Here is a 19400-nt window from a genome sequence, read left to right on the forward strand (position 1 = left end):
ATATCGTGAATTGTAACCGTTGTTTACCAAATCCGTTGGTATTTAGCCGTAAGGCAATTATGTCACACGAGCTGCGCATGCGCAAAAGCTCTTTAAAATGTGCACAACTTAAAGGTGTGCTCGCAACCCTGTTGCCAAGTTTCTCGTAGTCAAAGAGGAGCAGTAGCACCGGAGATTTAAGTCCCTATCTTTCAAATTGCAAGCATCTATGTTACGTTTAACAGCATTCAAAGGAAAAGAACCAACAAATCCGCAAGGCATCGAAAGCTTGGTTATTCACGCGCTAATGCGCTCTTACAAAGCAGCCGCCACTGATTGGGACGGTTACTGTTCAAGTTGTATATTAATACAGGGCAGACAACATTAATAGTTACTTCAAACATTTTTGTTGTCGATGCAGTTATCTACAATGAGGTACTATCTGGAAAAAGCTGCAAAAATATTCAATCAGATTTTACAGGACTCCAAACTGTTGCAAAATTGGCAGCTTGCTTTAAATATTCAGAAAAATTGGTATCCTATCACGATAACGAACTCAAAACAATACGTGGGTGAAAAATGTGTGGGAATATAAAATGGAATAATCACATAGGTTCCATCACAGGTAAAACAGGTGGCAAACCTCGGTTCATTGGGAAGACCCAGTCAATCTACAAAAGAGATTGTGTGCAAAACTCTCGTCCAACCCACTCTAGTATGTTTCTCAAGTATGTTGGACCCGTAAAAATAGGACTACGGGGGATATTGAAATATTTAAAGAAGGGCATCAGGAATTATTGTCAGAGGTCTGCCTGACCCATGGGAGTGTGTCATGGTAATGCTGGATAACGCGAACTAGCAGATACTTGAAGACAGGTATAGTTATCTTCCAAAAGCCTATTTACTAAAGTTGCGAGAACAAGTATTACTCAAGAAAATTAAGAATTACTACAGCCGCTAGCTATCTCTCTCGTAGGAAGCACGAAGTCAAGATTAGATCAACTACAACATGCGCACAAGAATTTCAGCTGTCGGTCTTGCAGCGCTCCATATGTAAATGGAATTGGAAGAAATCCTAACGTGTGATACAACTGAAAACCTCTCCCATGCACTTTGCAGCGGTTTGCAGAGTATGGGTGCAGATGGCGTGAAGCTAACATTCATCTGAAAAAAATCAGTTGCAGTCTTTTTTAGAAACGTATTGGGAATAACAAAATGCAGTTTGAGTGAGTAGGCTGTAGTAGTACACTATAACGCATCCGAATGTGAAATTTTATGTCAAAATATTAATAACTCTCATTTTTTTAGCCAACCATCTACCATATCGTTCAATGTAACAGGCTAACGGGGAATGTAATAAGACAAGACATCAGTTCCGCGTGACAGTTTTTGGCAACATGCACGAGTAAATCAGTATTGTGTGTCACGTATAAAATGCGAGTAGTGACATGAGACTGTAATACAACTCTTTTATGTATCGAGAAATTCTTCTATATTGCGTATATTTGTTTGTGGTTCATGAATATTTTTATGATGACATGTTCCACAGCATCTAACTTATAGGCCTACAGTATATTATTTAAAAATAAAAAAAAATTCAGGTCAAATTGAATGAGTCACAAGCCAGTCAAAGAATACACATTCATTAATGACAGTACAGATACGTCGTTTTGGAATTAATGAGAATGCATGCTACACTAAAGCGCCGATACCACTGACTATAATTAGCTACAAAGGTAAATATGACAGGTAGGTCTGTGGTATTTTCTAACAAAGTAGTCCAGAAGCAACTACATGCCCACAATATTTCCGAATTACTTAACAAGCGGTTGTTGATTTTCTAAAAATTTCACTTCTACAGTGCAGTAAGTGCCTTATTCTTTACTTTAGGCTAATGTTCTTATGAACAGGCTGTGTGTACGTGAAAGATACGTCATGATAATGTTCGAGCTCTAGTTAACTGTGGGTTCTCCAATAACCAACTTCATCAGATTGTTCTCATATCGGTTCATGCCGGGTAGTTTAGCTGTGATAATCGACTTAACCAGTCGTGCTCGCAGAACAACAAGAAAGGCCGTACTTTGCACTTTCTACTGAACTGTTGTCTATACGCCAAAGATACTACTTTTGTTGTTTTGTCTAACTAGGGAAACGTTTTGAGTTGATATCTTTGGGTTGCCACGAATCACAGACACTATAGTCTGTGACTTGTTTCTGTTTTGATTGGAATTTAGAGGGCGCTTTCGCAGCTGTAGACAGTTGACTTTCATTTGTCTTGTCCGTATCGTACGTACTGCCATCTAGTATGATTGAAGTTCATTTGTCCTTGATAGTTAGGATTGTTGATGGGAAATGGTGCAATATTTTTAAGAATCTGTTTTTATCATCCATCCCATAATGCTCTATCGTTCACAACAAATATTTTTTTGACCTTATATCGAATTGATCGTCGCGGCTTAACCTTCAAAATTGCTTAGTCTACTGATGTCAAGGCTTAATTTGTTGCTGATGCCATCGACCGTTTAGTCTGTTTCTTTTATTCCCAATATATTTTCATGGTGTATCATTGCCTATACGTCGCTTTGACAGATCGTTCCACTACAATAAGTCGTATGGGTTGGGCGTTAATGGAATTACTTGTTTGGCGAAAGAAGTTTTACGATTAGTTCAAGAATGGCATCCAATAGTAATGCTGCCCATGTGTTAATGAAAAAGGGTAAACGAGGTGCAGCAGCGTACGTCCATGCAGATTGTTCGAATTCTTCATCTCCGCAGCATCTGAGTGAACTATTGGATATAATATTAAATCCTGGAAAACCCATAGAAGAATGGGAGACTATAGACTGGATCAAGTGGTTGATGGCTGGAGGAAAGACGCCTGATGAATTCGCAAGTATAGGTAAGCCCTGCCAGTGTACTAAATGACTATTAACTGTGCTTACATGCTTAATAAAGAAAACCCGGTTTTGTCGTAAAAATGCTGTCTCGTTCTGGATGAAAATGTACTTGACATGACGTGTGTTTACATATCAGCTGTGAGAACGTACTATGCATCACACACTTATTCACGAAGTATGCTCGTAAAACTAGCTTTTGGGTAATAGGTGATTAATAAAATTGTGAAAATAATTTCACTTTAGTGAAAGCTGCCAGGATAATTGCTTACATTTAATCATCTTTTGCGCAGACGTGTGTACCGAGATGAAAATAAAAAGAAATAAAACTTTATTTGCAATTTGATGTGTTCAAAGAAGTGTTAGATTTAGAGTATTATTAATCAGAAATATCGAATGAAAAAAAATTATACATCTGTATCTGTTTGATGGAAGTTGTCGTCTGTTCGTTATGTAATATGATTTTGGCACATCATAACATTATTTCTTGTTGATTACAACTAATCACTTACCCTATGCACTATTTGTTACGTTAGAGATATTGCTTTAAACTCGCTGACGCATTCAAGTCACCAAAAGTTCAATCGGTGTAATTCTTTTATATAATTATTTAATAACCACGATTTTCCTTCTCACATATATAAGTAGCAAATACAGTGTATTTCGTGAAATTGTTGCGTGTGAGGCAAGTTTCCTTCTTTGTAAGAACTTGCAGCCTAGTTTGTGGTTGGCCAGAAAAAGTGTAGTTGTTCATAAGATTGAGAAATTGAGAGAGTTGTGTCGTAGGGCCTCTGTAAAATGTGCGACTCTGTGGGCGATTAGATGACTTTTTCTTGAGTAGTGCTAATATCATATATTTAATATTAGGCCTAAGTCTGTTTTACGTACATCTGATTAATTTCCTATATTGATATAGAATGTTTCCAGATGTTTTGTTTATGAACTTGACTGGTAATATTTCTAAGTATAGGTATTCAGATTTTGTAATTTTAAAGCTCCACAGAAATGTACGTTGTTCAGTTAAATTGGTGACCTCATTGAGCCTTTAATAACCACGACATAGCCTATAATGTGTCAGCAGATAAATAAATGAAATGAATCACATGGTGGCCCCACTTTGCATTTTTCTTAATTTATGTACGTAATAAGCAGCAAAATGCTCCTCAGACGTTTTTGTAATTGTAATACACTTTTTCTGAATTTACTTTGCAGTTTTCATCATTTATAATGAAAAGTGCATTAATTAATGAATTAAATAGGGCTTTGGACTACACTACAGAACAATCTATTACCACAAGCTTTAATTTATTCAGTTATTGGCATTGACAACTTGCTACAAATTATCATCTTCCAATCAAGATTTTGATGAGATGTGGTCAGTTTCACACTGTAACCTGCCCTGTGTTAGTTGTGTTTTTAACTTCTACTTCACTTCTAGAAAGTTAGCAAAAATTAGCAAATTATCTGGTTTCACACATTTATGGGTTCTTGCATGCCTTTATGGAAGAGATGATTTTTGTCCCAAACCAGTGATATGTATGTAACTTTTTTTTTAAGTAGTTAAACATGTAGTCATATGTATTAAAATTTATGTTGGAACATCTTCCAGTTCGTAGGTATGACAATGCAACAACATGCGGATTAGTGTGGACTGCCAACTTTGTGGCATATCGCTGTCGCACATGTGGCATTTCTCCTTGTATGTCACTTTGTGCTGAGTGCTTCCAAAAGGGGAACCATGTGGGACACGACTTCAATATGTTTCGTAGTCAAGCAGGAGGTGCTTGTGATTGTGGGGACACATCTGTCATGAAGGAAATGGGGTAAGTGTAATAATTGTTGATTAAGTTTCTGTTCCCAGATTTTTAACTTTATTAAGTTTGGTTTATTATTTAGTAATAGGTGGTTATATCATTGCAAAAGACTAAAAAAAGACATGTGATGCATATCTTCAATTACTGTATAAAGTTTCTTAGCAGTAGAAAAAGAAATATTGTTTTAGGCATTGTCAATGTAATGGAATATGAAGCATTACTTTCTTTAATTGGCAAAGGTTGCTAATGTGAAACCTTGGATTTTGTGCATATGAATCATTTACTGATTAAAGTTAAGACTGCATAAGATGGAGAGAACAACAAATATATGCGAGCTGTTTAATTGGCAGCTGTAAATAAGTGTTAGAGTTAGATTTTAAAGAGTGGATGGAAAGCTACCAGCAGTCAAAAGTAATGACACTGGCTGATGTAGTTGGCAGCCACTACTAACCCCCCTCAGCAGCAAACTTTGTGTCGCAGATGTGCATCTGATACAATACTTATGAAAATACAAAATTTAGTTTTCTGTTATCAGAAGGCACACATGGAGGAAGATGTACTGTGAGATATTAATCATAGAATTGAGGGAAATGTTATGACTTCGCTGAAGGCCTATGTTACTATAAATGTAATGAAAACGTGGCTAATATGAAAAGTAGCGAGCAGCTAGGTCAGACTCTAGGGTTGATGACTATTGATGTTGAAGGCTGGCACCAAGCAAAACCCAGATTGCATCCCATAATTTTGTAGCTTTGTTTGGAATGTTCATGTGGACATCAGATGCGTAATCCATTGTAGAAGATGCAGTGGTAACTCTTATGCTCACATCTCTATCATCCAAAAGAAGGCACACTGATTCCCACTCAAAAACATTTACACCTATGGTGTCAATCTGAATCTTTCATAGCACAATGTTTTTGCAGCTAGAGATTACAGCAACCACTGTCATTGGCATTTCAGCACCAATTCTAATGTAGATGTTTGCTTGTATCTCAATTTAATATGGATAATTAGCGTGGAACTTCTTCACTATTATCAGTTAGAAGTGCTTCTGCCATTATGCAGTAATGGGTGTTGTTTTTGGAATTGTATCACACATCACATTGGCTTAGATATTTCACAACCACAAGGTATATCTGCAAGTCCACATTGATTGTATATCTTATTGGGATAACGGAAGTATCAGATTCCACCCCTCTGCTTTGGCCAATGACGTCACCGATATGGCAGAAACGACCATTCACAATAACTCCCATACCGCTCCTATGACGTCATCATGTAAACATGACAACAAACACCAAAATATATTGAAAAACCACCAAACAGATATTCCTCCAAAAATATAATTAAACTAATGGGACAAGCAGGGGAAATTGGGGGTTTTTGGGCGGGGACAAACTAAATATAAACATACGCCACTACACCAAATGACAAAAAAACACTAAAATAACAAGACCCCACAACCTTACCAAATTCCACCACACAAAATTCACTGGAATCGGTCACTTCCCTTGACCTATATAGGTCAACAGAAACAACCAATATCACACTATAAATCTCAAAACTTTCACCACCACCACCACACTTAATCCTACCACAAAAAAACAGCACCTAGAAAATCAAAATTGGAATTGAACACTTCCCTTGAGCTGTTATCCTTAAGACACTTCCACATATATCCGTCCCTGGTCCAAGATGCCGGAACTTGAGTAATCCTCATTTCTTCACGACACACTGGACACTTCACGACTTCAGCCAACAGGCTGAATAGTTGAAGAAATTTTATTAGAGACAACGCACTGTCCCCCCATCATTGCTGACAACCTAAAACTTTTGAGCTTGTCAGTCATATCCATACCTACCAAAGACATAAACAAAGCAATTTACCGAAATTCACACACGACAAACAGAAAAAAAAACTACAATAATGTCTACATAACAAAACCAAAATCGTTAACTCACTGAATAATATTCTGCTGAAAGCACAGTCACCACCAATACCGCACACGTGCAATGCTACTACACAAATGAACCCCATACGCCACATAACACGCTACCCGTAAACACACCACCAAAGAGAACCGCCGACCGCAACAATACGCCACCTATAAACACGCCACACGTACAGACTAAACCAAAAACGTCACCTAAAACGCACGCTCAAAACGACACCTACAAACACACCACTCTCACAAACTAAACTCCGCGCTGTCGTGACGTCACACACCACAACAGCCTTATGTCACGTGTCAAAACTGGCGGGTGGAATTGGACTTGTCCGTTGACCCATATTATTTCAGTTGCATTAGAAAAAGTGTATTTGAGCATACAATTCTATAACTCCCATATGAACTGCAAATCTTTTTTGTATCCTCATATTGATTTTGTGCCCCTCTTCTAGTCATTTTTATTTGCTCTAAGTACAAGTCATTAAACAGTATCATTTTCAGCTTGCTGATCATACAGTGTGTTTCTTTATTATAACTAATTTTCATCTGTACTCTCCTTGTTCTATTGAGTTTCTGAATTATTTTTTTTAATTTTTATTTTATTTTATTTTATTTTATTTTATTTTTTTTTTGAGAAGAAAATATACCTGTGCCCTAAGCAAATAAAAAAAAATGTTTGGCTAAATAGTCACCTTATCTAGCTCATTTTTATATTTTAATTTTCCTGTCTACAGGTAATCTAATTAAGGAAGGGCTCTTACAGTATATCTGGTAAAATGGTGTAACCTTATTTAATTTATTAATCATTCCTGGCTTCCCACACCTATATTGTTGTCTAATTGAAACAACTGTTGCAGAGGTTTTTTTTTACATAGATTTGATTGTTTATGAGCTTTTGGCAGATATTTGGTCAAAATCTTTCACAGAATCTGTAATTACTGTTGAAATGATAACTCGTGTATTTCATAACCTCCTTTCATGTTGGCACCAATTTCTGAAATCTGCACTGTTAATTTCTTAGTCAGGATGATTGCATATTGCAAAAGGTTTGCAAAATTTTTAATACAAATCATTGCAAGGCATCAAAAAACACTGTGGGGTTTGTAGCTCTCCACAAATTCTCTGTCCTTCCTTATATATAAAACTGTTGCAGTTCATGTTTGTTAAACCAAATATTAGGCATCAGTTATCCATCTCTGTAATATATTTGTTAGTTTCACTTTCCCCCAACATTCTCATTTTCATTGATAGTATTGTAATCTTGTCTTTTCAGGACTTTCTTTCATATATCAGATGATTTTCATCTACTCTTTTGTAACAGTCTTTTAGGAATGTGTGTATCCTCCTAAGAAGATTCTTAATGTACTGTAGCTTTGCGTTTTTCTTGTGATGATATCCAATACAGGGCTGCCACAAGTTCTGGAAATCAGGCAATTCCAAACGTGTTGGGGAAATCAGTGAAATATCAGAGAAATTTTAAAAGAACACTGGAAAACTCAGTAGATGCAATGGTTTGTTTACTGAGATATCATGCATTGTCGCTGGCTGGCCGCAGCCGAGTACATGTCCCTACTCCCTCATTCTTACTGCTTCTCCCCATCCTACCATTCCCCTCACCTTGCAGCCAGTGCTACCACCACTTCTTGCCACTGGCCTAGCAGCTGCCAGCAAGAGGCAGGGAGGCGTGAGGAGTGGTTTGTTTGGATCTGATTCTCAGGGACTGTTGACACAGCAGACAGAGGCGGCGGTTGTGTGTGCATGAGTTGAGTCTGAGTGATTATGTGAAAGTGTTTGTGCTCGCGTTTTCTGACAAGGCTATGGCCGAAAATTTAGTTGTGAGAGTATGATTGTCTCTTGTATGTGCCTGTTTGGCTCAGTGAACATCTTCATGTTGAGTTGTTACCTATCCTCATTAGTATTAATTCTCAGGGTATTCACACAAGTTATCTGTTGCATGGATTGATCACTGCAATTTGCTTGCATCAATATGGTGTCCATGACACATAAATAGCTGGCCTCATGAGTGGACTTCCAAGACGGGTGAAAACTGCAGGCCATTTCTGCAGGTATCTCATAGAGATTGGGCCTGCCGACGAATTTCAGGAACTGCAACTGTCTCACTGCAAGCACATTGTACAGTGCAGCGTTTTACAGACATTTGATTTATTGTAGTACATTTTGGCTCTTAGAAAGTATGTTTGGCCGCCGGGTTGCAACTCTTCGTTCAGGTGATGCCACATTGGGCAACTTGTGAGTCTGTGATCATGAAATGATGACGAGGTAACACAACACCATGTCCATGAGTGGAGAAAATCTCCACTTTGGCTGGGAATCTAACTCGGGCACGCTGCAAGGTAGGCAAACACGTTACCACTTAGCTAAGCAGGCGGACGCACACTACCTCTAAAGTAATAGACATAACACAGTGGGTAATAACTGACAATAACGAATGTAATAGAACCGACATTTTATTGGTGGTCGTCTATAGTGTTGGTTTAGGCAACTCATCCCTACCTTATATGCTTCTTTCGAAAGGCCAAATTTTTTATGAGGTTATTTCTGAAATCAGTGAAGATATTTTAAATCTGTCTTGCAACTCCAAGGAAATGCGCATTTTTGTTACCAAATGTGTTTTGTTTTATTGATATAAAATAACATCAGTAGTCTTAATGAAACACACATACCACTTGGCTTGCTTTCTCCATCTGAAAACAGTTCATTACAATAGATGTTGATGTGAGCACGTAACATTTTTGCTCACATGTTTAGAGATACAAAAGTCCCTATATTTTTTTTTGTCAATGTCAATCTCAAAATTTGTCAGGCAAAAATGCTAAAACTTGTCAGGAAATCATGGATATATCACGGAATTTTACTTGGGGAAACTTGTGGCAACCCTGCGACATCTTGGCTAAGGAGATACGATGCCTATTCCATTCCTTAGCATTCATGTTACCACAGTCTCTTTGTCTTCATTAACTTTATCATTATGATTGCACTGTCTCACTTGTTTACCAAGAAAGTGCTAGTTATATTGTTTGCTCTCATATTTAACTTTGATTGTCTTGTTTGCTAGAGTGATAAACGTGTATATTAATTTTGTTTGATGCCTCTTAAGTTTAATTTATCCTTAAAAGATAATTTTCTGTATATTTATTCTTTAAGTGTTACCTGTTGATTCGGTTGTTCATCAAGAATTCCAGTAGTATATAACATCCTATCATTTCTGACATTGTCTCAAATTTCATATTTTACAGTCATCTATCAGTGTCGGTTTTACTCATTAGATAACAAAGAAAAGGTAATGTTTGGATGTTTCTGTTGGATAAAGAGAGACAATATGTTTAGAAAAACATTGATGATTTGCAATTAAACAATAATTTATGCAAAGATTGACAATTGACATCCAATGTAAGAAAATATTTTGCATAAGTACAGAAGGGGAAAAATCTATATTTTTTTCCAAACACTTATTTCTTAATTTAGCCATCACCAAAATATGTAGACGTAAACGACTTACCATCAGTTCAAAGAGAAATATCAGTAAAAATGCAGTTACGATATAGCACTGTTTTTCTTTTAGATGCTGCTGTTGGTAACTGTTAGCTCAATGAATGATGATAAGTGAATACGAAAATTTATGAGTTTGTTGGTACCCAGTCAGAATATTCATTCATAATTTCCTATGTTTGTTATATAAAGATAGCTGTAATTTTTTTTTTTAGGTTAGTATTTAAATACATCATCAGACTTTTTGGGGAAACTGGGAATAAAACATAAAAGCAGGTTACTGCAATGAAGAACATATATCTTGGGCTACACTACATCTTCATACACACTCTGCAAGGCACCGTACAGTGTGTGGTAGAGGGTATTCTGTATCACTGTTTGTCATTTCCTTTCCTGCTCCACTCACAAATAAAGCAAGGGATAGACTGCCAGTGTGTCTCAACATGAGCCCTCATTTCTCTTATCTTCGTGGTCCTTACGTGAAATATATGTTGGTGGCAGTAGGGTTGTTCAGAAAGTCAGCTTCAAATGTCGGTTCTCTTAAATTTTCTCAATATTGTTCCTCGAAAAGAACATCACCTTTCCTCTAGGGATTCCTATTTGAGTTCCCAAAGCATCTCTATAACGCTTGCATGTTGTTTGAACTTATCGGTAACAAATCTATCAGCCTGATTCTGAATTACTTTGATGCTTTTTTGCCATCCAATCTGATGCAGATCCCAAACACCTGAGAGTACTCAAGAATAGGTAACACTAGCATCGTATATGCAGTCTCCTTTGCAGGTGAACCAAACTTCCCAAAATTCTCCCAGTTGCCTTTCCTACCACAGTCCTCATTTGCTCATTTCATTTCATTTCTCGTTGCAGTGTTACATTCAGATTTGTAAATAACCTGACTGTGTCAAGCAGCACATTACCAATGCTCTATTTGAACATTACGAATTTGTTTTTCCTAGACATCCACATTAATGTACATTTTTCTGCATGTTGAGCTAGCTGCCATTCATTTTTATATGTATAAAAACTATCTGTCGGACAGGGTGGGCAGCAATCTGTGATTGTTTATTGATGATGCTTGTGTGTGTGTGTGTGTGTGTGTGTGTGTGTGTGTGTGTGTGTGTGTGTGTGTGTGCGTGCGTGCGTGCGTGCTTGCGTGCGTGCGTATGTACGTACTTCCCTGGGGCACTCCAAATGATACCCTTGTCTTTGATGAAACCTCACCTTCGAGGACAGTGTACTGGTTTTTATTACTTAGAAGTCTTCAAGCCATTCATATCTGAGAACGTATACCATATGCTCATATCTTCATTACCAGTCTGTAGTGCTTTTCAGAATCTAGAATTTTGCCCCACATCCATAGTTTGCAGTATATAATGTGAAAAAAAAGGACAAATTGAGTTTTGCATGAGTGTTGCACTCTAAAACAGTGCTGATTCGTGGACAGAAGCTTTTCACTGTCTAACAAATCTCTTATTTTCGAAGTCAGAATGTGATAAAGAATTCTGCTGCAAACTGATAATATTGGTCTGTAATTTTGCGGGTCCATTCTTTTATCATTCTGGTATTCAGGAGTTACCTGCGCTTTTTTCCAGTTGCTTGGGACTTTCCACTGGGTGAGCGATTCACAATAAATGCAAGATGGGTGAGAGATTAATAATAAATGCAAGCTATGTAAAGAACCAGTGCCATAGAATTCTTTGTAAAACTGAATTGGGATTCCACCTGGGCCTTGTGACATATTTGTTTCCACTCTTTCACTCGTTTCTCTATGCCAGGGATGACTATTATTATGTAGTCCACACGGAAGTCTTTGAGATGGTCAAACAATGGTATGTTTGTACGATTCTCCTGGGTGAACAATTCTTAAACACAAAGTTTAAAAATTTCTGCTTTTCTTTTGCTAGCTTATACTACCACATGAGACTGGTCAGTGAGTTACCGATTGGTAACCTTAGACCACCTTAGTGACTTTACACTGGACCAGAATTTTCTCGGATTCTCAGCCAGGTCTTTTGCTAAGGTATGACAATGAGAGTTTTATGCTTCATGGATAGTTTTTTTCACAGATGCATGAATCTCCGCTTCTATGTCAGTCATTATTTGCGTGCTCTCTTTTGAACTGAGAATGCAACAGTGTTTGCTTCCTCAACATTTTCTGAATTTAGTTGTTAAACCACGATGGGTATTTATCTTCTTTAATCCACTTACTAAGTGCTTACTTCTCCAGGGCAAAATTTATAGTCTGTTTAAACTTTGCCCATAATTCCTCTATGTCTGTCATACTGGAACTAAATAATATCAATTCATTGTCTAAGTGTGATACTAACAACTGCTTTTCTGCTCTTTCTAGCAGTCTTATTTCACTATCTGCATACTGTCTGACGACTGTTCATCACGTTACCTCAAACTAGCCTTCTTGACTCTTTTATTAACTTAAGTAACTGCTGTTGCTATATCATCATCATCATCAACAACAATAATATTGACGCCATCAATAATATCTGCTGTGTTTGTAGCTGCAGGGTCTAAAATATTTCCATTGCTTGTGAGCTGCCGAACTACAAGTACTCAACAAGACTGTCTGACTGACTGACTGTCTGTCCCCCCCACCCTCCCTTGCAGTGAATCCACAGATGTTGCGACATATACTCTGCATGTTGTTAAAGTCACCTCCAACTACTATTGCATGATATGAGTATTTACGCGCTACTGCCTGTAGACTTCCTGTAGACTCGAAAAATGTCACAGCAAAATCAGGTGGCCAGTAAAAACATCCAACAATTATCTTGTTTTCACCTAGACCTGTTATAGGTGACCGGATAACTTCACTGGCATAGTCAATTTCAATCTCAGTAGAGACAATATTCTTGTCAACTGCAATGAGCAGCCCCCCTCCACCTACTGTGGTGCCTAATCTATCTTTCTGATATTTGTTCTAAGAGTTCCTAATCATTTCAGAGCTTTATACTTCAGGTTTCAGCCAGCTCTTGGTCCCAATAATAATTTGAGCACAAGAATTTTTGTGGGCAGCAGGAAAGTCAGGTACTTTGTTATGAATGCTTCAACAATTTGCTGATAAAATTTTAACAGTCAAAGAGTCTTTACTCTAAGTGCAGTCTTATTTCACTATCTGCATACTGTCTGATGACTGTTCATCACAGTACCTCAAACTACCTCCTAGCCCAATAAAACCCCACATGCATTTCACAAGTATTCTGCTACCTGAGTACCTGCTTCATTTGTGTTGTGCACCCTTGACCTATCAAGGGAAGTCCTACAATTCCCCACCCAATTATACAGTTCCAGAAATCTGCAGCCAAGATTGTTACAGAGTTGATGAAGTCTTTGGTTGAGGTCCTTCACATGGCACCAAACCAGAGGACCCTAATCAACTCTGGAAACAATGCTGCAAATTGATAGCTCCATTTGCACCCTGCACAGAGGCCAGTAGGTTTCACCACTTCTTCTAGCCATGTGTATGAACTGAGCATGGCCTCAGAACACATGCGGAAGGCATTGTTCGTGCCGATGTGATATACAACTTGCAAATGACTGCTTCCTGCACTCTGCAGGCAAGGCCTCCCCCACATTGTGAATGAGCTCTCCGCCCCCCCCCCCACCCCCCCACCCCACCCCACCCCCTCCTCCCTCCTGGCAGATGTACTTAGTGAACATTGGCTTTCTTTCCAGCCCTGAATGCTATCTCCATAAGGGTCTCCATAATGCACCTAATGTTGGAGCTCCTGATAAATAGCAGACCCCTGCCTGTGTGTCCCTACTTGGACCTGTTCACTCAAAGGGCAATAGGCGAAGCCAGGCGGCCAGTCTCCACATTGTCCCTCCACTTCAAGTGACACAGATGTGTCAGTCTACCTGCTGTGAGAACGGATTCATCACGTTGGATACACTAGGAGGTGCCTTGGCAGCAGAGCCCATGGATGAAACAAGTGACACCTGAGTTGACCCATGTGACATGCCAAATTCTACGCAATTGCTAAACTTTGAGGCAACTGCCTGAAGGTGGCTGATCATAGCCAAAAGCAGCATTCAGCTGTTCCTGAACAGCTGCCAGCTCCTTCTGCATCTGCACACAGCATGTTCTCATCCTAACCACCATAGCAAGACAGACTAAGAGTTAAAGTATAAACACAGACACACACCTAGATATGCAACTAGCTACCCTCCTGATGTGTCACAAACAGATGCTGATCCCTTGATGAATTATATAGCTAGCTGTTCAGAAGAAATGAAAACTGCGCTGCAGACTTCCTAAATATACACTTGCAGTTCGAAAACATGAGATTAAACTTCTTAGACAGAAAAGCATGCAAGGAATTTAAGAAGTATACTACTAGAAAAATTGCAGGGAAAGCTAAATAGCAACTTGTAACTCTGTAGATGTGTAACAGGCATCAGCTGGGGCCTAACAGAGTGTCTTACTAGGCTGAACTGAACTTACACTACACATGTATCTACTACACCAATCATATTTTTGCATTGAGATTCATTAGTGTCACCATCTCACAACCAAACGCACATTCCAGTGTAATCTTAGGGCTCGTGCTATGCCACAGGTCAGTCTTATCAGCACGTCTAGTTTAGTTCTTGCTCTCCATATCAGAAATGAATAATTTATCATATTCTGCTGAAGTAAATATTTAGATGTCATGACTCTCACTGAGTTCCGTGTACAATCACCCGATTGACTGTGACTAAATGGAAACAAACTGCCAACAGCAGAAAGCAGCAGAAGAGCCTTGTACACCGTAAGAGCACTATTTTTGAGAAAAAATCTTTTATGAGTTGTTAGGAATAGAGCTCTTTCCATGTAGAGGACTTTGGTGTCGCCTTTTCACGACTGCTGTTGCTGTTTGATCTTTGCAGAACAGGCTTTGCAAAATAGAAAGGAAATGTTTACAAGAAATCTGCATAATCTGTTAGTGAGTGCATCACAGATATGTTTAATAGGTGGCACTGCAACAGCTGTTAATCACAAAAATTTGAAATGCCATCTTTTGAGAGCTGTTGACCACATTAGTAATAAGAAACAATAAAATTCCTGAAGTTAGTTAAATTAGTTTAATACAATAAACATATGAACTGTGGACATAGCCTGGATGGGGTTGCTTGGGTGCTTCTACGTGGTCCAGTCACATTAATATGATCATTTGTCAGAAGCCTGAGAATAACAATGTTTTGCAGCAGGGATGTGCAGGAAGGCAGTCCATAAGGTTCTGGAAGGTATGAATAGGGATATGGAACTATTCCGACTTGAGTACCGTGGCCAGCTGCACTAGGTTTTTCAGTTGAGGATACATGACATGAACAGCCCGATCGAGGAGGTCCTACAAATTCTCCATTGGGTTTAAATCCAGGGGGAGAGTATGGTAAAGTGGTGCTGTTTGAACCACACATGTACACCTCAAGATGTGTGCCGCGTAGCATTGTCCTACTGGTAGATGCCATCATTCCAAGGACAAAACAAACTGCATACTTGTGTTGATCCACAGCACCTTTCAGAATGATGGGATCAACCAGGGAGTGCCACTAAAACATTAGCTAGACCATAACTCTCCCTCCTCCAGCCAGGACCCTTCAGATGATTGTTGCAGTGCCATACATGCCAATGCCCATCTGTCCGATGGAGCATAAAGCACGATTCATCTGAAGAGGGCATCTATCATTACTAAGTGGCATCCAGTTGCAATATTGGCAAGCAGATTCCAGCCTCCATCGCCCATGAAGAGCAGTCAACATGGGTGCATGAACCAGTTGCCTTCTGTGAAAGCCTGCACGCAGCAACTTTCGCTGTATGGTTGTTAAGAGGACACTGTTGTTAACCCCTTGGTTCACCTGGATGATTAGTTGCTGAACAGTTGCACATCTGTTCACCTGTACACATTTCCACAGCTGTCATTCACCCCAGTCACCTAGGGCGCATGATGCACCACAGTTGCTTCAGCACCAGTTTTGGATAGTGGCATTTTGCCATTCACAGTGTACCTCAATCATAGCGACATGCAAATTGTTGATAAACTTAGCCGATTCGGAAATGCTTCCATCCTTGGGCTGAAAGCCAATGATCACATGCTTTTGGATGTCAGATAAATTACTCCATTTCTGTATTATGATATTACCATGACAACTGCACTATTTCTGCATACACCCCCCCCCCCCCCCCCCCACACACACACACACACACACACAAACACACACACATTTCGTAGAGCCTCCACGCTAGTTCTGCCACCTGCCTGCCATCTATGAGTCGTTATTGGACATTGATGTTGAACATAGGCAGTGGTTATTTTAATGTGATGGTTACTTTCATGTGACTCAGTGGTCACATTAATGTAATTGGATCATGTACAATACAAATAGCTATAGTATACTGAACAGGTATCTGTGGGGAGGCCATACAAACCTATGGTTGCTGAAGAGGCGCAGCAGCCATTTCAGTAGTTGCAAGGGGGCAATAGTCTGGATAATGGACTGTACTGGACTTGTGACATTAGTCAATATAGTGTTGCTATGCTGGCTCTATGAACAGTTGAAAACAAGGAGAAATGACAGCCTTAATATATCGAGAGGACGTGCACCTTTACTTTGTGGTTTAATGATGATGGCATCCTCTTGGATAAAATTGTTCCTCATTCGGATCTTTGGGTCGGGATTATTCAGAAAGATGTCATGAGGAAAAGCAAAACTGGAATTCTGTGAGTTGAAGTGTGTGCTGTTACATCCCTTAATAGGTTAAGTAGGCTAGAGATTTAAAATGAGAGATGGGTAGGTTGAAGTTAGATACAGTGGGAATTAGTGAAGTGACATGGTAGGATGAACAGGACTCCCTGTCATCTGAGTGCAGCGTTATCAGAAAAATTCAAACAGGAGTAGGTCTAATAATGAAAAAGGAAATAGCAATGTGGGTAATCTATTATGAATAACATAGTGACTATATTACCATGGCTGAGGTAGATATATAGGCAACACCTACAACAGTAGCAGTTTACATGCTGACTAGCTCTGTGTTTTACAGAGGCTGAAAGAAAGTATGGTGAGATAAAAGAAATTACTCTGTAGTTCAGAAAGATGAAAATTTCATTTTGGTGGGAATCTTCGCCAGAAGATGATGAGTATGTCACTCGACGAAACGTCGCAGTTTGAAGACACCGCCACCCGGCTGTAAGCCCAAGAACTCTTTGCCATTTTGAAACTAGATTACAAGCTGCAAAACTTTCCCATTGGCAGATGTGGATTCTGACCATAATGTTTTGGTTATTACCTATGGATTAAAGCTGAAGAAATTGCAGAAAGATCGAACAGGGATAAATTGAATCAACCAGAGGTTGTTGAGAATATCAAAGATACTGTTAAGCAACTATTCATAGAAATGGGGTAAAAGAATACAACAGAAGACAAATGGGTAATTTTGAGAGATGAAATAGTAAAGGCAACACAGCATCAAGAAACCAAAAAGACAAGATCCAGTAGAACTCCTTGAATAACTCACAAGGTATTGAACCTAACTAATGTAAGATGAAAACATAAAAACTTAGCAGATGAAGCAGGCCAAAGGGAATACAAATGTCTAAAAACTATAATGACAGGAAGTGCAAAATGGTGAAGCACTGATCGCTGAATGAAAACTGCATGCATGTTTAGGAGAAAGACCAATGCTGATGATAGGGGAAACTAAACAGACCTTTGGAAAAAATAGAACCAAATGTATGAATATTAAGAGCTCAAATGCCAAGCTTGTATTAAGCAAAGAAGGGAAGACAGAAAGTTGGAAGAAATAAGTAGCAAGTCTAAATAAGGGAAACCAACTTGAAGAAAATATTGTATTAGGGGAAGAAGTAGTAGGTGAAGATGAGATGGGAGATTTGATACTGCAAGAATAATTTGACAGAGTACTGGAAGACTTACGTTGAAACAAGACCCCAGGAGTATATGAAATTCCATCAGAATTACTGAGATCCTTCAGAGAGCCAGTCATGACAAAATTATTCCACCTAGTGTGCAAGATAAATGAGATCTGCAAATTATCCTAATATATCAGAAAAAATATAATAATGCCAATTCAAAAGAAGGCTGGCGCTGACAGATGTGAATACTGGGCAAATATTCAGTTTAATAAGTTGTAGCCTTAAAATATAGACACTTATTATTTACATAAGAGTGGCGAAACTGGTAGAAGCCATTCGCGGGTATGGTCAGTTTGGGTTCTGGGGAAATGAAGGAACATGCAAGGCAGTACTAACCCTAAGAATGATCTTAGAAGATAGGCTGAAGAAAGAAAAATCTGCCTTTATACCATTTGTAGATTTAGAGAAAGCTTTTGGCAGTGTTGATTGGAATGCACTCTTGGGGATTCTGAGGATATTGAGGATAAAATGCAGGGAGCAGTAAGTTACCACTAGACTAGAAACCAGACTGTAGTTCTAAGACTTGAAGGGCATAGAAGGGAGGCAGTGGTTAACAAGGAAGTGAGACAGCATGGGGCTCTGTGTTGGGCAAGCTCAGGAAGAACAAATAATACATTGAGATTTGCTGAGGACATTGCAGAGGTTGCAAGGGATTTTGCACAGTAGTTGAACAAAATGAACAGTGTCTTGAAAAGAAGATACAAGCTTTTGATACTTGGTGTTACAGAAGAATGCAGAAGATTAGATGGGTTGATCGAGTTACCAATGAGAAGGTACTGAATTGATTTGAGGGGAGAAGAGATTTATCGCAAAACTTGATTAAAAGTGGGGATTGGTTAATATGACACACCCCCAAGGTGCAAAGGAATAGCTGATTTCGTAATAGAAAGAAGTATGGGGTGAAAATTGTAGAGTGAGACCAAGGCTCGGATGCAAGAAAATGGTTTCAGACATATATATATAGGTTGGAATAATTGTTCACATTACATTAGTGTGTAGAGCTGCATCAAACCACTCTTAGGACTGCAGATCACAACAACATGGTAAACCAGTTTTGTTTGTCACCAACCGGGAACACTAGTAGTTTCCCTGATAAGTGTATAACACTCATATCTTTTGTCAATATTTGATTGATCATCATTACATCTGAAGCTCATGCCTGGGGTATACCATAAACAATAGCATTTCCAATCTTGACAAATTTTATGTTTCTGTTTAACTTTCCAAAAATTTGATTGGGAAAGCATGTATTGTAACAAACTCAAAATAAGTTACTTTTGATATATTTATAAATAGTACAGATAACAACTGTTTCAAAGAGGAGTCGGC

General features: G+C 38.7%; 1 protein-coding gene across 2 annotated transcripts in view; it reads left to right on the forward strand.

Moving 5' to 3' along the window:
* Nucleotides 1-2297: 2297 nt before the first annotated feature.
* LOC124787897 (E3 ubiquitin-protein ligase Ubr3) overlaps nt 2298-19400 on the forward strand; it is a 289094-nt gene continuing 271991 nt past the window's right edge. For both annotated transcript variants that reach the window (XM_047254874.1, XM_047254875.1), the window contains exons 1-2: nt 2298-2878; nt 4483-4696. In XM_047254874.1, coding sequence (XP_047110830.1) covers nt 2653-2878; nt 4483-4696 — 440 coding nt within the window. In that variant the 5' untranslated portion in view covers nt 2298-2652. The remainder of the gene's footprint in view (nt 2879-4482; nt 4697-19400) is intronic.

The sequence above is a fragment of the Schistocerca piceifrons genome, chromosome 3 (assembly GCF_021461385.2).
Source record: "Schistocerca piceifrons isolate TAMUIC-IGC-003096 chromosome 3, iqSchPice1.1, whole genome shotgun sequence".
Taxonomy (NCBI): Eukaryota; Metazoa; Arthropoda; class Insecta; order Orthoptera; family Acrididae; genus Schistocerca; species Schistocerca piceifrons.